Below are 22769 nucleotides of genomic sequence, written 5' to 3' on the forward strand. Positions count from 1 at the left end.
ATGTAACATTCTATGTCAACTAAGCTCAAATAAAAAAAATTAATAATAATTTTTAAAACACTAGAAAGGTAGTAGAGAGATGGAAACTCGCCGCTTGGCAAAGTATGTTTTTAATGTTGCCATTTGTAAACCATGGACAAATGATGACCATTCTGATTACCTGTTCTACTTTTCTGATACTTCCAGTCAACTTGTAAACAGGATATCAATCACAAGCAGCTAAGAGTGAACAGCAAATACTAATCAAAGGGGAAAGAATGAGCTGATTGTGGCTGTGTATGAACAGGAAATTCCTTTGGCCAACTCTTGCATCTCTTCCGCACATGACTTCGGGCACTAAGTTGCTGTGTTGCTGGCAGTAGCAGATGCCCCGCTGGCCACAACTGAAAGGTTTATGGTTTGTTTTTTGAGGTCAGGAAGTAGGTGTGAAGTAGGTATGAAACCTTTCAATATTTGCTGCTGTTGCCAAAATGCCTCTACAGTGTCCTCTACACTCTGCAAATATGCTCACTACCTGTGAGCACTCTTTAAGCACCATACTCTCAAATATAAGTTTCCCTCAAAAAAACACCCATCAAGGCTTTCCAATCCTCTTATCCCAGCTCTGCATCTCCCCTGACTCTCAGGGACCGCTGGAGTTCAAAGTTAGGAATCCAGATGATGGTTAAAAATTGGCTGACAGGGGCACCTGGGTGGTTCTGTGGTTGAGTGTCTGCCTTTTGCTCAGAGTGTGACCCCAGGTGCCGGGATTGAGTCCCACATCGGGCTTCCTGTGGGGAGCCTGCTTCTCCCTCTGCCTATGTCTATGTCCCTCTCTGTGTGTGTCTCATGAATAAATAAATATTTTTTTAAATGGCTGACAATATATGCATTATTATAAAACTGGGGGTGGTGAATGAATGTTCAAATGGCAGGTTAAAAAGAATGGCATCAAAAAGGTTATATTGGAACTTCTCACTTTGGAGGAGTGGTGGGTGCAGAGATTCCAACCAAGCAAGTGGTGGGGGAGTATGAAAAAATGGTCTTTAATCAAGAAAGTGAAGACACCAGAGCTGTTCTGAGGTGATCACCCCAGCAGTGCTGTGAGTAAGGGCCAGAGTCCAGGAGCAAGAAGAGCAGCCCAAAGATGGTGATGATCTCAGCTCAGAGACAACCCGGCCTGGCTCATTTGAGAACGATCAAGGAGAATCAAAAATAATGCTAACAACAATAACAGCAGCAGCTAATACTCACCCAACACAGTTCCCATGTGCCAGACAGTTCTAAACATTTTTTCAATTATTTGCTCATTTAACCCTTACCACAGAGGCAGATCCGAGGCTGAGCCTGGGTATCTGATTCAAGAGTCTGCTCTTTTTTTTTTTTTAAAGATTTTATTTGTTTATGCATGAGAGAGACACACACAGAAAGGCAGAGACAAAAAAAAAAAAAAAAGGAAAGAAAGAAAAAGAAAAAAAAGAAAGGCAGAAACACAGGCAGAGGGAGAAGCAGCCTAATGTGAGGACTTGATCCCAGGACCCCGGGATCACAACCTGCGCCAAAGGCAGACACTCAAACACTGAGCCACCCTGGCACCCAAGAGTCTACACTCTGAATCTCCATAGGACACTGCCCCTCATTGCTTGGCCTGGGGTCCCCACACCAATTCAATTCTTGTATACAGACCCCACAGGTGCCCAAGGTCCAAGCTAGGGTGACAGTTTCCCATAGGTGACTTTTTTTTACTCATGCATTTATGGGACTCAGGCTGGACAGAGATTTTCTGATGAGTGACACTTGAGGGTTCTCGGGCTCCTATGCGTAGCTGAGTTCCAGCCCTCCATGTGCATGGGGCCTGCAACCTGGACTCTCCTCCATACACACATTAGAACCCTAGTGCCAGCTGCAAAGCCTACACACAGTGGTCTCCCTCAGTTGTGCTCACGGTCCTGACTCTGAGAACACACTTTATTTCTAGCACATGGTGACTTCCCTTTCTTGGCTTCTAGTTCAGCTTTGCATCTTGGTTCTTAATTTAGTTGTATTTTATCCAGCATTTATTTGTGTTTGTATGTTTGGAGCTGGCAATCGGGAGGGAGGGGCTTATTCCCCATCAGCTCAGTCTACCATATTGCCTCAAAGTCCAAAACACAATCTGCTAAGAGAGTCTTCTGGCACTCACTATCACTTCCTGGAAACCAAAGTTTGATTTCAGACATGCCAAGCGTGAGCTGTCAAAGGAACATGCAGCAGAGGGCTGTGCAGGGAGGCGTGGGAACACGGGTCTAGGACTGTGGAAGGACGCCGAGCATGAGCTGAGGAGACGGCCTCTACTGGGCACAGAAGTGATAGTGAAGCTCTCTGTGCCGTGGGATCCACAAGGAATAGGAAGTGAATGAGAGGGCAGGAATTGGGGTCAGAGCCTCACAGAATATGTCTATCCAGTGGGCAAGAGGAACAAAAGCAGTCAGGGAGGATCCAGCTGTCAGAACAGTGAAGAGAGGCCTAAGCCAAGGAAAGGAGATTTTTCAAGAAGGGGCTGATGAAGCATCCAATGTTGTGGGAATGTGAGGAAGGTGAGGGTCAGCAGAGTTCATGACTAGGACTTTCTGAGGAGCAGCGCAGGCACAGCTATGAGGAAGGGCATGAGAATGAGTTATTAGAGGTGCAAACGTTGGTTTCCTCTGCCCTCCAACTCCTCACCCCTTCACCCACTTTGCCTCCCACCTGAGCCAAGGCTCAGGAAAGCCCGAAACAGGCAGCCTGTGCCTACCACCACCTTCTCAACAACCTCAAAGGAGGGCACCTGAGGCACTACATTAGACACAAGGAGCAGAGGCACTTCCTGAATAAAAGACTCCAAAGTCGGAATTATGTGAATGCCACACATCTGCCTTCTTAGATATCTGTGAAGTAACTGTTCTCCAAACTGCAGCGCTTGATCAACCTGTGGCTCTCAATGTCTGGAATCAGAGCCCCGCTCCTGGGAGGCTCCTTTCCAGGTCTCCCCACCCTGCAGACCAGGCCACCTGGCCCACTGGCTATGATTCCCCCCACTGCTGCAGATGAGTCAAACTGCCTGGATCAATTCAGTAGGAAAGAACAAATCATGATAGGAACATGCAGAAAGCCAGCAGTGTGCTTCTGTGTGTGTGTGTGTGTGTGTGTGTGTGTGTGTGTGTGCGTGTGTGATGTGCAGCACATGACTAGAATTACCGTAAGGAGTGACTCACCCAAACTCCAGGAATTCCATACCCCCAGGTCACTCGTGAATAAGTCAGCCTCCTCCTGGGATCACTCTGATCAGAGAAAAAGCTTCAGCATCGTCCCAGTTGCTCAGGCCCGAGACCTAGAAATCCTCTTTGTTCCTCTTTTCTGACATCCCACCACACAAACCTGCCAGGTCTGTCTCCTCATTTCCTGTCTACTGCCACCTCCCTATCCCAACCAACATCACCTTGCTTCTGGATGCTGCCTGGACCTCCCGATCAGGCCCCATTTCCCATCTTGGCCCCCTGCACTCCTGCCCAGTTTGTTTTCCACACAGTAGCAACAGTAATTTAAAAAACAAAAAACGAAAAGTAGCTGTAAGCCAGATCACGTCTAGCTCCTGTTTAAAACCCTTTCCTGCACTTGAAATAGAACATGACTCCTGTCCTAGGCTAGAAGCCCTTCCCAATGGGCCCACTGCCTGTCCATGGCATCTTGCACCAATCTCCTCCTGGCCCACAGCACCCCTGCCACACTGGCTCTGAGTTTCTTGATGGCACCAAGTTTCTTCTCACTGATTCTTTGCACTGGCTGCACCCTCTTCCTGGCACGGCTGGCTCCTTGTGACACTCAGGTCTCAACTTAGCTTGGTCTTCCTTCTCAGAAAGGCCTTCCCCAAAGCCCCAGACTGCAGCAGACCCACCCTCCTGTCTTGGTCTCCCATGCCACTCCCATCCCCATCTGACAACTCTTTGCTCACTACTTCACACACTCAACAAATGTTTATCCAATACTTCTTATCCCAGCAAGATGGGACACGTCTTACTCCTCCCTCAATAATATGTCCACCTCCTCTGAATAACACAAAAGCCCATAAAAACAAGCCCCTTGACCAGAGCCTCAAGGCCTGGCATGAAAGAAGAATTTGGTAAATACTGGATTTGTAAAACGAGTGAGAGCTGCATGGTAGTACGTACTCAAGAAATCAGAATTGACCAATTCTGTCTTGCCTACGTCGCATGGCCTTGAAGCAGCCAGTAATCCAAAGAGGCCCCATGCTGGGATGAATCAGATCCTGCCTATGTTTTCCCAGGCCAGCAGAAGGTGAGTTCCTCCCTGTTTGCACATCAGCCAGCATTTATTAGGGCCTACTATGTGATAGCCTGTGCTCCAGGTCAGTCTCTGATCCATGCCAACTCAGTCAACTGCTGGCACTCTGCAGCCAGTCATGGCCAGGTCAACAAGCTGCCCTGCCCTACAGCTAACAACCAACTGGTCCCTGCTGGAGTTCATCCATGGTGCAACCAGTGGCAGTCTCTGCCCACACCCATAACTCCTTTTGGTCTAGATTTCCCAGATATCCAGGGTTTCAGTGCAACTTCAGGGACAGCACTCAGGGAGGACCTGAGTGCCAGCCTCAGTTCTCCAGCCCCACTTCCCACACAATGCATGTGCCCCTCTCTCCCTGCCGTGAGCCCAGCCAGATTCCAATATCAGCCTCCATCACCAAGCCACCCAGAACACTGGCCAAGAACATGGAATACACACTCCAGCAAGGCAGGGCTGTGTCACAACAGCTCCAGCACTCGCCAGCCCTGTGATCTTCGTCAAGCCACTGCACCTCTTCGAACCTGTTTCCTTCTCTAAAAAATGAAGAATCCAGGGGTGCCTGGGTGTTGCAGTCAGTTAAAGCATCCAACTCTTGGTTTTGGCTTAGGTCGATCTCAGGGTCACAAGATTGAGCCTCATGTCAGGAGGCTCAGTGCGGAGTCTGCTTGGGCTTCTCTCTCCCTGTCGGTCTGCCCTCCCCACCTCCTCTCTAAAATAAATATGTCAATCTTTTTTTTTTTCTTTAATGAAGACTATAAAGGCACTGATCATCTGGGCTACTATGGTAGTGCCTCCTGCACTCCTGCTCCTCTTGGCTCTGCGGGCCCATGAGGTCTCTGTAATACCAGGTCAAGGGAAAAGTGGGGAGGGGGAAACAGCTCTTTTTTGGCAATATTTCTATGGTGAATCTCATTACCAGAAATAACAGCAAAGGAAGGATAAGATCCAGCACAACAGATATACACAATGCCAACAACAAGCACACACCCAGCTGGGTGCCACACCTCTCATCATGAAGGCAGGCAGTCAAAGGGAGAGGCAGATCTATGGACAAAACCAGAGTAGACATCCTGTGTGCTTGTAGCACAAGGTGTGGAGAGAGTGTCAGAAAGAGATGCAGCCACTGCTGATGCCACTGGGCTGGGGTGATCTGGAGGAAGGTGAAAAAGGATGAATTTGGCCCCCTCCATTTCTCAAATGCTGTGCCAACCACTGTCCTAGGATCAACAGGATAGATGGGTTGAAAGTGGCTTGCAAGACTCCCTGCCCTCACCAACTGTATAGCTTCAGTGGGTCACAGAGAGTTACCACATTGCTGATGATAAGGTTTGTGCATGTTGAGAGTCATAATTCATCTCTCTGAGTTTGCATATAGCTCCCAGCAGTCCAAGAAACAGTAACAGCATCTAAATAATGGAAAATTCATTTGAAAAAGACTCTCTAGGGAACTTTTGAAAAAAGCCTCATGGCTCAGATGGACTCAGGGACTCATAAGCCTGGCAACAATGGGAGAGACCAGTGGCTTCCAAACTTGCTTTCAACCTCCCAAACCACTGCTCCACTGAAATTTACCCAGGAGCCCAGTCCATCAAACTGATGCAAATGGAGCTGCTTGGGTGGAAACAGTGCCAAGGTAGCAGGTCTCTCCTCTCTTCCTCCTCTCTCCCAGCCCCTCGTGGCCCTCAAGGCAGCTCCACAGAACCCTTGGGGCTCCACGAAGCACTGACGTAAAAGCACTGATCTAGGCCAACCACTGAGTAGAGAGAGGAAAACAAGTCCCACAGAAGTCATGCTCTGAACAGTGGCTGAACACAGACCCAGTTTCTGACTCTGGGCTCAGACTTCTCACTCCACTTTGCTAGGGCTAGGTCTATGGAAAATTGTAATTTAAAAAACAAGGCTCATTTCTGGTCACCTACAACATAATCCCTAAGTGTCTTAAAGGCCCCTGAATTAGCCAAGTATGAAACTGAGCCCAGCCCCGTAGACAAGCAAAAAAAAAGTTCGGAAATGAGTTGCAGAAGCACAGCTGACAATTCTATATAGTTTCCTTCAGTTCCATGGGACATAAACAGGTCTTGAAAGGCTTGGGCTGTGTGGCTGTGGGAGACCCTGGACCAGGCAGGCCAGGAGGTGAATGCTAATGAGCTATGGAAATAGCAATTACTTCCCTCATGTCAGGCACTGTGCCAAGCTAAGGAGGATAAAGAGGTCTGAGATATTTTTAAAGTATTTTTACAGCAGAAAAACTTTCCTACAGACTCAATTATATAACTATCAGACTCCACCTCTGAGCTGAAATTATCCATGGCCTTCAGGAAAAAAACAAAACAAAACAACCCCCCCTCCCTTTCTTCCTACATGAGGGCCACAGGTTTCTCCAGAGACTCTTAGCTATATGGCCAACCACTCAGGGCAGCTGTGAACCATCAGCCCAGAGACCTTCCTAAAGGCAATTTGGAGCCTATCAGAGAAGAATGCCAGCCAAGTGGAGGGCCGAAGTCATGTCACTGGCCCAGCCACCACACGTGATGTTTTAGGGTCCAGGAAGGTCCACTCAAGAGGGCTCCAACCCCAGCCATGTCGGCATCCTCACAACTTCCTTGTCCTGAAATGGGGCTGAGGTCCCCTGAAGGAGACAGGATGCCCAGGAAACCCACAGTAATCTTCTGTCACTGGCAAAGGGCAGACAGTCAGAGGAAGCCTTCGGGGCTCAAGGAATGAAGAACTCTACTAGTGAAATGAGAGCCAAAATCAAAGGGATTAACTTACAGCCCAGGTTTTTGTCAGCCTGAAGATGGGTGCACTTTGTAATGCTGATACCACAGACATGAGAGAATGAAGGTTGTTGAGTTCTAGAAGTTTCTGAAAAAAGATATGGAATAGATTATTTTTCTGTTATTAACAACAGAACAAAAACATGCTCAACTGTTACCAAATGTCATATTTATGAAATTCAATTATACTTAAAAATATCTCATGTAGAAAATATAGTTCTATGGAATTCATAGAAACCATATGCTCTTCTTCTTTCAAATTGTCAAAAGGTGAGTCTGCATCAAACACAGTTGCAAAAGTTTATAAGCTGACTAATCTGGTTGCTGGACAGAAATGTGGCTCAGAATAAGGTTTGATAATGCCCTTTATGTACTTTTTTCAACGAATCGGAACTGTCCCAGCAGGCTTTTGTAAACTGAGGCCTCAGCTGTACCAACAATATCCACGTGGGTCTTCTGCGACTACCTTACATCCCAAACGAGGGGCTGAAGGAAGATGCTACCAATCTGTGTGATCCCCCTCAGCTAGGAAGACACAGCTCTGGCTTCTCTGTCACTTGACCATGCTCCTTTGAACCAGACCCCACATTAGTGAGAACATTTGCATTCAAATCAGTTTCACACAAGTTCCTCACCGTGGAAGACAAGAGTAGGGGACAGCCAAGGATAAGCGCAGAAAGATATAACTGCTCTGGTTCTAAGTTTGGTGCTGAGGGAAACTTAGCGGGACTAGGGTTCCACTTCTCATTCTTGGGAGCCAGTGAAGTTTGGACTAGCAAGCGGGCTCCATGGAACAAACAGACCTGGTTCTAATCCCAGCTCCCAATATCTACGTGAAATGCAGTGAGTTAGCTAAGACTTGGCTGGCTCATACCTACAATGAGGAAGATAACCACAGCATGTATGCTACATGGGACAGTGTGTGCAAAGCACCAGACTGGCACCTGGCACCAGGGTGAGTGCTCTGTGGCTTGTGGGCTGCTCATCCCTTGTTGGGAAGACTTCTCCCCTACTTGTCCACCTCACTTGTCTTGGGTACTACCAAGCTCACATGCCCCCCTCCTCTAGTATGTCCTTCCTGACCATGCTCCTAAATCTAGGGAGCTTAGGGCCCCTGACTATGCATTCCCACAGCAGTCTATGCATGTCCTTAGTACACTGGCCTGTAGTTGCTTTTACCAGCTTCTCTTTCACCCATGTGAAAGAGACCATGTGACCATGTCCATGGTCTCGGGACCATGTGTTCCCGAGAGCAGGGGTAAAGCTCTATCTGCCATCATATCCCTAGTGCCTCATACAGCACACAGTAGGGCCTAGTGAAATTGAATAAATAAATAAAAAGCCCTTATGCCTAGTCTTTACAGCTCTGTTCCTACTCAGAGATTTCTCCTTTACCATACAAGTTCATATTTCCTTTCTTACATCTTTTAACAATCTCTAATTGTTTCCTGTGTGTAATAACAGATTCTCTGAGAGGACTGAATTTCATCCTATGTATCTGAATGGCTATGCCTGTCACACAATTTCTTTTAGAGCTGAAGGTCCTCTGGGAGATCCACCCCTCTCATTTCATAGATGGGAAACCAATATCCAGAGGAAGGAGGGATTGGTACCAGAACACACTCAGGGCACAGTGCCAGTATGATGAGCCATCACAGGAAGATGGCAGAGGTAAAGGAGGGCTCAGTTTGGATTCCTTGGAGAGGCACCACAAACTCATTTCCTGAAAGCACTGGAGGGCTGGAACTTCGTCCCACTTTCTCGTGGCCCAGCGTGAACTCCCTGACAGTACAAGCATCGTTAAGCCCAGCATGGTCCGGAGCACTTCAGAATGCACAGGATGTGAAAGTGTCTGTTGTCCCTGACATACTCTAGATGGATGCCCTTAACCTTCCCATGAGGGGCAGCAGAGCAGCTCCCCTGAGGGCAAAGAGATATGCTCTAGCGCACTCGCTATAAGGCCCTGGGCATGGACACTCACCTCTACAAGTGGGAGAATGACAATGTGAACATCAAACACGATCATTTCAGTAAAGTGGCTGCTATGATGCCTGGCTCATGAAGGGCATCAGTGAAAGCTGACCGGCCTAGGATCTGGGTGGGAACACAACACGTGCACACACCATGCCGGGAGCCAGACAGAATAGCAGCATGCTGCCAAGATGCAGGCAAGCCTGGTGGTCAGCAGCAGCACATAAGGAGGAGCTGGCACAGCCATGTAAGTGATGAGAGTGGTCTGGGAAAGCCCATGGCATCACTGCCTGGCCTAGCAGACATCAGGGAACAGAAGGGGAAAGGTGGGGTACAGACATAAGCCTGGTGCTTAACAATTGGCAAGAACAGAAACTACCAGGGCAGGGGGCAGGAGGTGGGAGTGGGGCCCAGCAGAGTCACTGGGCCTAGGCCTCAAGCTCAGGATGGGGATGGGGTGAATCTGCTGACTACAGACAAAACTACAGGATATGATGGTATCACAGAGCCCATCAACCCCCAGTGCTAGCTAACTGAAATAGGAGGATGGGTGGATCCCAGAGGGAGCCCCAAGGCCTCATAGAGAGTCTGAACAGCCAGCTAAAGAGAATGGTTGGTTGCCATAAAAACACGTAGAGGGCCACACTGCCATGCGTGCATGGGGGCAGGGAGGCTGCGTGGGCACCTAAGCCAGTCTTGCAGCCTAGAGAAGTCAGGTCACAGCCCTCCTTGAACCCAGCCCAGCAGGCCCAGAGCAAAGCAGCTCTCAAAATACTGAGGAAACATTCCGGGGTAAAAAAGAAAGAAAAAGGAAGGAAAAAAAGAAGGAAGGAAGGGAAGGAGGGAGGGAGGGAGGTAGGGAGAAAGGGAGGGAGGGAGGGAGGGAGGGAGGAGGAAGGAAGGAAGGAAGGAAGGAAGGAAGGAAGGAAGGAAGGAAGGAAGGAAGGAAGGAAGGAAGGTAATAATAAAAGAGCTTACCTTGGCTATTTTCACAAAATGGCTCAGGATTTCTGCCCTTATTTTTAAAGTCTGTGCTGTTAGAATTTCTCGTACAACCCAAAAACTGACCTGTAGAGTCAAATACACACACAAACACACACACACACACACACACACACACACACACACACACACACACACCACACACACACACCAGATAAGTGGTTAAATACTGGACCACTCCTGTCGCCCTCACCCACCACAGACAGGCATTTCCCAGAGGTCAGGAAACTGGAAGAATACAGAATGGGGTAGAGTACAGTTAAGGGTCCCTTCACCACACCCAGCCCTGCAAATGGGGTCCTTCTTCAGCACCTCCTCTCCAACCATACACAGTGGCGCTGACAGAGACAAGTACTTTCCTCATCATGCAGAGGAGTTACTGGGCCTCCACAACATGAATCTCTCTGAAGTTGCGGCAAGCAATTTTGAGATGAACAAGACAGATCATTCCTGCTCAGAAGGATCCCAGTTGTGGGAAAATCATGGATGAGTGGATGGATGGATGGACGGATGGATGGATGGATGGACGGACAAATGGCCAAAGGTATACATTCACTGGCAGGACTACCCATGAGATCTATATCCCCAGCCAGATCCAAGATAAGTAGGATTCACCAATATTTGCACAACTGTAACAAATTTAATTTTCTAGGAGAGGTTTACCCAGGAATTTAAATGATACATAAGTGTCTTTCAAAGTTCTACAAAACAATGCAGGTGAAGGGACATGTTTTTCTGGAGACCATTTGTGCCAAAAGGACATACTGTACTTTGGGTTCAGAACATTATTCATGCTTTACAAAAAAAAAAAAAAAAAACAAACATTACTCATGATTGCCTTTGACAGAAATCAACATCCACAAGCCCCTGAATCCTTTTGGGAACATGCAAGTTATCTACCAGGGTATAGTTGACTCACATGACACCTTAGTACAACATTGAAGGAGTTTCCTGCCAAGAAAGTCTGGGAAGTGGTTACTTTCTTGTTTACATCTCGTTACCGTAACAACCATGCTGTGACACACAGATGCCCAAGGCTAGAATGACAGCATGGCCCAGAGAGAGAGAGCTAAGCAGAAGATGGGGATGTGTGGAGTGGAAAGGAAGGCAAGGCATCAAAAAACCTCTAAATTTTACAAAGAAAACTAGGGATATTCCAGAGTTAACAAAGTACATTTATTGCTGCAACCAAATTCTTTCTCTTTCCTGAAATATGATTACTTTTCAATGAGAAAACAAGGAAAGAGTAACCAAGAATCAAAAATTTGCTTTTTATGTTAAGCAGGAATATTATAGAAAAGTTTCTTCCGCATAATTACTTGTGGTTGCCTCCAGGCCATGCCTGGGTTTCCATAGAATCATTTTTTCCAAGGAATTGCCTAAAATTAAGTTCAGACTCAAACGTTTACTAGCCAGTTATGGAAGAAAGATTTTCTGGACACCAAATGATATGCCCATAAACCTTATATTTTAATACATGCACATTTTTATGCCACATAATCTCAAGTGTGATAGTTTAATATGTATAATTTAATAAATTTCTGCATGCCAAAAAATCACATATTTAAGGCATAATTATGGAACATGGCAGAGTTGATTCCAATCTGTAGCACACAGTATGCAGAGGCAACTGAGTCAATTCAATTCAATAGACTTTCAAGAAGCCTCTACTGTGTGCAGGCTCTAGGCATTGTGAGTCCAGACCCTATCAGCCCTTGCCTAATATGGAAGTGATCAAAGGAGGAGGCAGGATCCTCCAGAAATCACATGGCAATCATGGACACAGAAGAAGCTCAACCTAAGCGGACTGGAACATGGAGGTAGGTAGTGATAAAGGAAGGCCTGCTGGAAGAGGCAGGCCTTGAGGGATTGAAAGATGGGTAAGGCTTCAAACAGGTAAAGACAGGGCTGGGGTATGGCTGTATACACTGTGGCCAGGGAGAACTGAGTAGACCGACTGGGGTGTTGCAGGTGCTTTGTGGGATTGGGGTAGGGGGGATGTCACAGCTGGGAAGGGCACTGAAGGCCAGATGGTGGGGGTCTGGAACACCAAGGTCACAAGAAAGATTTGAGGTGCTATTCTACATGGGGAGACTTCTGGAGGTTTCCAAGCAGCGAAGTGATAGAACCTTCAGTAGGGGCAGGAACACCCATCTGGAATCTAATGCAATGGTCCAAGTGACAGGTGGGGGGCCTGAGCAAGGGCCATGCTGAATGAGATAGACAGGAAGGAGAAGGAGCAGATAAGAAAGACATTACACAGGTAAGATCAGCAAAGTTTCAAACATTTTTTATTTTCTTTCCTAACTTCAAAATTTAAGAGAAGCTTAATGCAGAAAACAAGGGACACAGAGAGAGACACAAAGGGAAGAGCTCAGTTAACAACCTCACTCTTGTATATAGACCACAACAGACACTGGTTTCTAGCCTTCTACTCTCTTTTCCATACATAGAACATACACCTGGTCTTTTTCAACTAAACCAGTATATATTCATTATATTGTTACCATAATATTTTAAAGATTTTATTTATTTATTTGACAGAGAGAAAACACAAGCAGGGGGAGCAGGAGAGGGAGAAGCAGGCTCCCTACTGAGCAGGGAGCCCACTGTGAGGCTCGATCTAAGGACCCTGGGATCATGACCTGAGCCAAAGGCAGACATTTAACCAACAGAGCCACCCAGGGGCCCCATCACAAGAATATTAGTGAATAAATATTCTTCTACAACATAATTTTTAGCAGCTGCCAAGTATTCCATCTTAGGGATGTACTACCATCATTGAGTGACTTCTTATTGTTGGATAGCTTATTTGTAATTATTTTGTACCAAACTATGCTATGGTGAGCACATTTATACATATATCTTTATGCATTTTTAATTAAGGTCTTAGGATAAATTCCAGTAAGGTGGAGCCAATAAAAGTATGTGTATCTTTTTTCAAAAGTATATATAAAAAAAAATTGGCCTCCAAAGGGTCTATTTCTTTATCTATCAACAAGTTTGAGCTGATCCCTGTCCCCATGCACAGGCAAATACTAGTTGTTACAACTCCTTTTTTTTTTTTTTTCCCCCACTGGCCTAACAAATAAAATAATGTCTCATTGTTTCTATTTTGCATTTCTTTCATAACTATTCAATTAACATCTTTTTTTTGCACTTTTTTTCTATTTCTTGTTACAAATATTTATGGGCCATTTGTATTATTTGCCTTGTGAATTACCTGCTCATATCCTTACCCATCTTTCTATTGGGACATCTGTCCCCTTACTACAGATTAGTAAAAATTCTTTGTGTAGTTAAGAAAATACATTAGCTCTTTGTCAGTCATATATTATACCAAGAATGCAGAGAAATGAATACTTTCATACATTGTTTTGGGGAATATAAATTCATGGGGCCATTTGGAAGAGCAACTTACATATACTTTTCAAGATGTTAAACTTATATCCTACCTACTAGAATTTTTATCTCATGAAAACCCAGAAATTTGGAGGAACTAATGTACAAGGATGTACTGTTTATAAAGAAAAAGAATAGAAAAAAAATACCCATCAATAGGAAACTGGTTACATAAATAATGGTATCACCTCAGACATTGGGAAGAAATCACTATGGAAGGAAGTGAGCTGCTGGAATTATTCTGTTTAGAAGAATAGAAGTTTGTCTATTCTTCCCTATTTATGCAAACATTTAATTTATATCAGAAAGGACTCATGGATATTTATTCACATTTTGAGTTATAGCTCAAAGCTGTGTTATCTATTTTGTTGCTCAAATTGCTCTAGTTTTGGCCACTGAAAGCTCTTTCAGTTGGCTCCTGTGTTCCTTTGACCTACCCTAGCATTGTTTTAGTTGGCTGGTTGGTTGGTTGGTTTGAGCACTTCCTTATTTTCTGGTACCACTACTAGCTCATTAAGATGCTATTACCCCAGTACTAAACCAGCCATTTCTCCAAGGAGCCATGGTCCCTTTTATTACAGTATGGTATTAGAAACCGAGATCTGGGTGCTGAGTGTGCTTATTACTACTGAGCTGCCACTGTTTCTAGGTCGTCTTGGTTGGCAGAGCAAGGTAATATGTGTGTGCATGTGTGTGTGCAGGCACGCACAGGTGTGTATATATATTAATCCATGTGCATATATGTATCTATAAAATTTGTTTGTAACCACCTGTATCTATATTAAAATAAATATGAATTCATATTGATGTCTTAGCTTTCTACCCTTGCTTGTCTGTAACTTTCCATTCCAACATTGAAAAACATGGGTCTTACATTCTGCCATCCATTTCCTAAATTGTTCAAATTCTAGTATTCGTGTATAAGGGCTTCAGAATTGTTAACCAATGCCCTGGGGAAAGAACTATATTAACTAGAGAAGAGAGCTTATACATAGTTCCTTTTGTCTTTTGTCTTATAGGCTCCATTCATTTGCAAAGTTACTTAGGTCAGCACCTTTCCCCTCACCTTCTTCAGTGATGTTATTTCACACATTTATAATACGGTTAGATTTTTTTTTTTTTTCGGTTAGATTTTTTTGTTATGTTCTGCTTTCCACTCTAGGATTCCTTAATTTCCACAATAATTTTTTAAATTTGCATATACTAAAGTTTACTCTTGGTGCTGTAAAGTTCTATGGGTTTCCACAAATGATAGTGTCATGTGTCCAACAACACTATGTATCATACAATATTATACAGAATAGTTTCACCACCCTAAGAAATCCTCTGTGCTTCACTACTTAATGCTCTCCCCTTTTCAAAATGCCGGCAACAACCGATAGATCTGTTTATCATCTCTGGAGTTTTACCTTTTCCAAAAATGTTTTTACATTTCCCAGAATGTCTTTAAAATGCTGGGGGGGGGGGAATGCTAGGGGGGTGGGGAGGAAGGAGGGTGGTGGAGGTAATCATACATATGTCACCTTTTCAGACTGGTTTCTTTCACTTAGTAAAAAACATTTAAGATTCATCCGTGTCTTTATATAGCTTGAGGGCTTTTTCCCCCTTTTTTTTTTGATGAATACTCTTCCACTGTATGATTTACCAGTTTGTCTATTGAAGGACATCTTACTTTTGGTATTTGACAATGATGAATAAAGCTGTTATGTGTGTGTGTGTGTGTGTGTGCGCGCGCGCGTAGACATAAGATTTCTAAGAAGCTGGATAAATATCTAGGAGTGCAACTGCTGGATTTTACCATTCTGGATTCCCACCAATAATGAACGAGAGTTTGTGTTGCTCCAGATACTTGCCAGCAACTGGTACTGCCACTGTTTGTTTTTTTTTTAGCTATCCTAACAGATACATAGTGTTTTGCATTTCCCCAGTGACAAATGACGCTGAGCATCTTTTCATCTTTATTGCTATGTGTACTTCCTTGGTGAGGTATCCAGATTCTCTGCCCATTTTTTAATTGGGTTATTTTCTTCTCATTGACTTTAAAGAGTCTATTTTGGATACAATTCTTTTATCAGATAGGTGTCCTGCAAATATTTCCCCAGGCTGTGCTTCATCTTTTAATTTTATTACCAGCATCTTTTGCAGAGTAGAAATTTCTACTTTCAGTGAAGTCTAACTCATCAGTTTCTTCTTTCATGGATTATACTTTCGGTGTTACATCTAATAACTCATCACCAAAGGTCATGTAGATTTTCTTCTATGCTTTCTCCTATACGTTTTATAATTTTACCTTCTACATTTAGTTTTATGATCCATTCTGAGTTAATTTTTATGAAAGATCTATTGTCTGTGTCTAGGTCCATTTTTTTCCATACATAAAAAATGTTCCAATTGTCCCAGTACCATTTTGTCAAAGAAATTACCCTTCCTCCAATGAATGCCCTCATGAGTTTGGGAAAGATGAGTTTCCTATATCCGTGTGGGTCTATTTCTTGGCTCATTATTCTGTTCCACTGCCCTGGGTGGTCTTTTCTTTTGTCGGTACCATGTTATCTTGATTACTGTCAGTGTTGAAATCAGGTAGAGTAAATTCCCCAACTTTGTTATTTTTCAGTATTTTGTTGGTTATTCTGTCTTTAGTCTTTCCACATAAATTTGAGAATCAGTTCTTGATATTTATAAAATAGCCTGACAGGATTTTGATTGGGATTACTTCACTCTATACATGAAGTTGGGAAGAACTGACATCTTAATATTAAGTCTTCCAATCTATGAAGATGGAATATCTCTCTATATATTTCAGTATACTTTGATTTCTTTCATCAGTGTTTTGTGGCTTTCCACATATAGAACCTATATATATACTCTGTTAGATTTATACCTAAGCATTTGTTTTGCATGTGTGTGCAGTGGTAAATGGGGCGGGGGGCATTTCTATTTCAAATTTCAATTCTTCATTGCTTATATATAGGAAAGCTTTTATATATTGATCTTGTGTCCTACAACCTTGCTATACAGTTATTAGTTCCAGGAATTTTTTTATTTTTACAGATTTCTTTGAGATTTTCTACACAATCATGTCATCTGTGAGTAAAGTCAGTTTTATTTCTTCCTTTTCAAACTGTATATCTTCAATTTTTAAAATTTTATCTTATTGCACTAACCAAGACTTCCAGATCAATGTTGAATAGAAGTGTTGAGAGAGCACATCCTTGCCTTGTTCCCAATCTTAGCGGGAAATCATGAATGTCTTACAAGCATGATGTTGCTTATAGAATTTTTGTAGATGTCCTTTATCAAGTTGAAGAAGTTCCCCTCTATTCGCAATTTGCGGAGATCTTAGTTCCTTGAGAAACTACCATTCCTCCATTCTCAGCCCATGTGGCCTAGGCCCCCCACCACCTAGTTCCACGAGAAGGGTTGTTTCTAAGATCTGGCCAACCAGAGCCTTGTGTGTTCCTGGTCAGGGTGATTAACCAGGATGAACAGGATGGGACACAACTTAGAACAACTGAACATCAGATGACAGAGGTACTGAAAACGAGGCAGGACTTTTCTGCCCTCAGAATAGGATGTGAGCCAGGACCTGCTGGCAGCCATCTTGCAGCCACAGAGGAGGAAGATGCCCAAGAAGAGAGCCAGTACAGAGGAAAGTAGAACTTAGAGATAGAACAAAGCCAAGGCCAGCTAGTGCTGTCTAAGCACCCTAGCAATATGTGAGGTTTAATCTCTCCCTGGTCTTTGTTATGTAAGCCATTAAGTTCCCTTTAGTGCTCAGGCAAGTTTGGTCAGGGTTTCAGTCATTAGGAAGCATATACATATGTGTGTGTATGTGTGTATGGGTATATATGTATGTATGTATATGTGTATATATGTATATGTATGTATATGTATGTATAAATGTGTGTATATGTGTATATATATGTACATATACATATAATATATAGGTATGTGTATATGTGTATATATACATATGAATCCATGAGGAAGGTTAAAGCAGTTCTCTGGGGCAAAACATTGGGGACCTTAGGCCCTACTCAATCTTGATTAGTATACAAGGGTCCTGAGACCCAAAGAGAGGAAGAGACTTGCCCAAGGCCTCAAACAGATCTAGCAGCAGAGTCTAGACCAGAACCAAGTTCTCCCAATTCACTCCTCATCTTTCCCTAATTCTTCAGCATCTTCAGGACACAATTCCAACTCTGCTGCCATCAGTCACAGGCCTCAGTGTCTTTTAGCTCAGAGCTCCTACTACTCTGCACTCTTTTTTTTTTTTAAGCTAATGGTAATTATTTACTATGTGTCAAGTGATGGGCCAAATCCTTTACATCCACAATTCTCATTTAATCTTCAAAAACCACTTAAAATTATTCTTCCCATTTTATAAATACGGTGGGATGTCAAAAGACAATTAAAGATGGGACAACTAGTAAGTTGTAGGACTAAGATGAGAACTCAGATGTGATTCTCTGCGACCACAGCTTCTCAGGCTATTGTTCACAGATCCCTCAAGTGTTCATGCACAAATTTTGGGGAGTGAGCACTTGAACCCACTAAAATTAAATGCAGATTTATATATCTCTGCATTATCTGGGGGCACATTCATATATATGTATATATAGCCAAATTCTCAAAAGAACATGTGATCCAAAAAAGGCTGAGCACTTCTGTGCTCTATGGTGAACTCCTTGGTGCTGAGATACAAGTCTGGTCCATAATACACACTCAGTGTATTGTGATGAAACTTGGCCAGGCCCTTCCATCCCTCTATGAGTAATATGAACAAATCCCAAGGGACTGAGGTCACAGCAAAACAGGCAAGCTCACTGAGTCTGACTGCAACACTGTCCACCAGGTTTCTGGTTTGGCCACAAGAAGCCTCAAATCTGCTGGCAACCTCCCTCTAATCAGCTGGTCTTCACGTTCCCTCTTATTTTCCCCAAAAACATTAGGATGTTTACTACATGCCAGATACCATGCTAAGAGTTCTTCATATACACTTCACTTAATTTCCACAGTGAATGTGCATGGTTAGCCATAGTATTATTCTCATTTACAGATAAAAAAACTGAGGCTCAGAAAGGTAACTGACCTGCTTTCCTTTACCTGGAGTCTGATGGGGAGCCTTGTTCTCACATATAAAAGTCTGCCAGGAAAGGATGCCAATCAGTTCATTTCAGAGAAAGCAGCCCCAGTGCTGACCATGGCTGGCCACTGGCCAGTTTTCAAACCAGAGCTACAGAGCTACAAGGGCTGTGTCCAGAAGCTATTCACTCTGAGTAGCTGACAGGTTGGCAACCAGACCATTTCTTAAAGCATTCTGTTTGGGAAAATGCAACTTCCCTTCTGGCTCACTTCACCCACTTGGTCTTATCTGGACACAATGCAATTGTTCACGGGACAAGCTGCACCACCCTCTGACAAGTTGACCTGGCCTCTGCGTACAATGCAGATTACATCAGAGCCCCCAGTAACCCTCCTCCAGGAGGGCTGTGGCTGGTCAGAGGTGGGACTGGGCTGGCTCCCCATCAAATAGTTTTGCAAAGGAAACTGTGAATCCTCTGGTAGCGTGTACACATCTGTTTTATTTTTTAAAGCCTAAGCTTGGTTGAAAAGGACAATTTTGAAAAGAAAGAAAAAAGAAACAAAAGGCTTCAGAACTTCTCTTTTCAAAACTGTATGCAGCAGCCCTTACTCCAGATGCATTTAGGCCCTTCTTAGTTCCTATTATAACGATAATGCTAACCGCAGTCTTGATCTTCAGATGAAAAGCTGGTGCCTGTCTGAGGCTCTCCCCATCCTTGAGTGGTAGCCAAGGAGAAGGCTGGAAGCCTGGAGAGGGCTGGCCAGTGGTGATGCATAGTGCCTGGCACTTCAGAGCAGGGAGGCCCCATTGAGGGACAGCCCAATTTACTGAGGGTCTATTATATGCCTGACATTAGGCAAAGTGGTGGGATGCACAGTGGTGAACAAGATAGAGCCCACAGATTAGCATGGAAGGGAGAAATGACAGAGTCCCACAGAATGAGCACAGGTGAGCACAGGCCACATGGGGACAGAAGCACAGGGTGCAGGGAGGTAATGCACAACAGTGAGACCTCACACAAGCTAGGGAGTCATGGAAAGTGAGAGAAGTGACTCCCCGTAGAAGTGACATTCAGGCTGATCAGGCTGGGAGTGAAAAGGGAGGAAGAATTCTGAGCTGAGAGGACAGCACAGCTGGGGGCCTGGCATATCAGGGAAGAGAAGTAAGGCCAGCTAGGATGGAAGAGGGGAAGGGACAAGAGATGGAGCTAGAGGAGTGGACAGAAACCAGACCCACTTGCAGAGCAATCGAGGTGCTTGAGCCTTAGCTTAGGTGGAAGTAGAAGCCAATGGAGTGCTTTAAACCCAGGAAAGATCTATTCAGTTCTACCTGCTATGAAAAAGGACTCTGTGAAAGGACTGATGGGAGGGGTAGTTTGGGAAGAGGGGTTTGGACCTGGGGCGTGACACCTAGGATTGAACCCTGGCAGGCTGCCCAACCCACAGGGGACAAGAGTACCACCTGCTCAGGCACATGCAAGGAGTATTGCTTACCTGGTTAAACCTCCGGGTAAAGGCCACAACATTGGGGGCGAGACTATGTTTCTCCTTCTTACTCCATCCACAGCTGGCAAGTTCCTAGGAAGCACAGAGTGAATGTCAACGGTGATTCTTTCTAATCAGATGCAGAACACACCAGAAGCATCTAATTGGAATGTGGAAACAGACATGGGGAAGAACCATTCATATCTTCACCAGGGTGGGTGAGGGTTCTCCTCCTCTGGAGAGAAGGGCTGATCTGTGGATGGAGGTGCAGCCCGAGAGCCCTCAAAGGTGAGGATTGGAAGTGGGATACTTTTCTCCATAACCCCAGCCACATTTCTCAGAGGACTTCTGTGCCAAAATATTTTTTTTTTTGAAGCTGGAGTAACTTTAATTTTTAGGAAACAGTCACACAAAGACTTTTCCCCTCTATTATGGGATCTGACTTTCCCTTCATTTTAAGGTTTTTGTCATGAGATTCTTTTCAATATTTTTTTATTATTTTTTATTTTTTATTGAAGTTCAATTTGCCAACATATAGCATAACACCCAGTGCTCATCCCATCAAGTGCCCCCCTCAGTGCCCGTCACCTAGTCACCCCCACCCCCCGCCCACCTCCCTTTCTACCACCCCTTGTTCATTTCTCAGGATTAGGAGTCTCTCATGTTCTGTCTCCCTTTCTGATATTTCCCACTCATTTTTTCTCCTTTCCCCTTTATTCCCTTTCACTATTTTTTATATATTCCCCAAATGAATGAGACCATATAATGTTTGTCTTTCTCCAACTGACTTATTATTTCATTCAGCATAATACCCTCCAGTTCCATCCACATCGAAGCAACTGGTGGGTATTTGTCGTTTCTAATGGCTGAGTAATATTCCATTGTATACATATACCACATCTTCTTTATCCATTCATCTTTTGATGGACACCGAGGCTCCTTCCATAGTTTGGATACTGTGGACATTGCTGCTATAAACATCGGGGTGCAGGTGTCCCGGCGTTTCACTACATCTGTATCTTTGGGGTAAATCCCCAGCAGTGCAATTGCTGGGTCGTAGGGCAGATCTATTTTTAACTCTTTGAGGAACCTCCATACAGTTTTCCAGAGTGGCTGCACCAGTTCACATTCCCACCAACAGTGCAAGAGGGTTCCCCTTTCTCTACATCCTCTCCAATATTTGTTGTTTCCTGCCTTGTTAATTTTCCCCATTCTCACTGGTGTGAGGTGGTATCTCATTGTGGTTTTGATTTGTATTTCCCTGATTGTGCCAAAATATTCTTAACCATAAACTGCTTCTCTGCCAGCAACCCTGGGACCAGAAGTCCTCAAAGCAAACTGAGAGAGGGCATGATGTGTTAGCTAGCAGGATTCATCCCCCCAAGTGAACTTAAAATTAAAATATGGCTAAAGGATCTTAGAGCTCATCGGCCACGTGACATCCTCCATTCCTGGAATCAGAGAACATTCTGGCCCAAGCCCACTGCAGTCAGAGAAGCTTCTGGTATTACTTCACACCCTTTCCCAAAGTTGGCCCCTCCTCTATCTCATACAACCAACAGTGAAGCAGAAGGAGAGGTTCCCCTGAACATCTTCTTCAGGGGCCTTGTCTCTTCTTTTACAGCAGGTTTAACGTTACAATCTGAGTCATCAAATTACCTAAATTTTATTTATCAGTGAGGCTGGTTCCTACCCAAAGGAGCTAACAGGAGCACTCTACCAGGATGACTTGGAATGTGTAAGAGAAGCAGGAAAAACCCATTACTACTGCAATGTCCAGTGTGGTCAGCCTGTGGCTTGGGAGTCCTGGCAAAGAATGGAAGAAAGGAGGCAGACTAAAGTTCTCTGCCCCCTGAGTTATAAGCCTTCCTTTTAATTCATATCAGGCTTTGCTATTATTAACATTTTTTTTTGCTACACATCTGGAATTTTAATAAGGTCTTTAGTGAGAGCCAGCTGCCCACCAGCTGGAACAAGGGTCTACTAGGAAGTCAGGGAGGGTAGTCGGAATGTCCAGAGACAAAATCTGTTGGCTGAGCTGCTATGCTCAAGTGCCATGCCCTTCAAATGCTTCTCAGGACCCAACTATAAGCTACAGAGGAGCGGGCGCTGTGTGAAGCCTGGCTGGAGGCGATGGAAGCTCAGGATACAAGATCCGATGGCCTGGACCTGAGAGCACTCGGCAATCAAGCAGAGGCTGTGCATACACAACTCCCTTTCCAGCTGCCTCCCTTTTGCAAATGCACCGTTTTCCTTCTGGTCACCCACATGGAAAACATGATCACCCTTGACCCTGCCAAGTCCTTCACACCTTCAGTGTAGACTCCAAGTAATAGTAATGACAAGGACGCTAACTTGTGCTACCATTCATCAAGAGCCCCTGGCATAACAGTCCAAGCTGGCCTCAGCACATCACCTTTCATCTCACACCACTCTTACCACTTCCATTTAGAAAAAAAGGAAGGAGGCTCAGGATTCTTCCTCTTAAAGGAATACCTTGATCCTGTTTCTTTTTCAAAAGTAGGTGTGAACCTCTTTGAGATGTAGGCTTTACCTGTTTACCATGATTCTCCTTGTCCTAGAAAATGTGTACTGGACCTGCCTCAGTTACACTGACTTCTCTTCCCCTTTAGAATAGACTTCAATTGTTTTTGCAAATGTGTATCACTGCCCTTTCCAAGTTTAATTGTGGATCCTAAAACCAGTCCTGGAAAGGTATGGGCTATAATCAGATAGAAAAGAGAATTC

General features: G+C 44.4%; 1 protein-coding gene across 11 annotated transcripts in view; it reads right to left on the reverse strand.

Moving 5' to 3' along the window:
• Window positions 1–22769, reverse strand: part of RALGPS1 (Ral GEF with PH domain and SH3 binding motif 1) — a 295268-nt gene that overhangs the window by 168852 nt on the left and 103647 nt on the right. For all 11 annotated transcript variants that reach the window (XM_025475186.3, XM_025475185.3, XM_025475191.3 and 8 more), the window contains 3 exons: window positions 20031–20114; window positions 10026–10115; window positions 7072–7164 (listed from right to left, as the gene is read on the reverse strand). In XM_025475186.3, coding sequence (XP_025330971.1) covers window positions 7072–7164; window positions 10026–10115; window positions 20031–20114 — 267 coding nt within the window. The remainder of the gene's footprint in view (window positions 1–7071; window positions 7165–10025; window positions 10116–20030; window positions 20115–22769) is intronic.

The sequence above is a fragment of the Canis lupus genome, chromosome 9, assembly GCF_003254725.2.
Source record: "Canis lupus dingo isolate Sandy chromosome 9, ASM325472v2, whole genome shotgun sequence".
NCBI classification, from domain to species: Eukaryota; Metazoa; Chordata; class Mammalia; order Carnivora; family Canidae; genus Canis; species Canis lupus.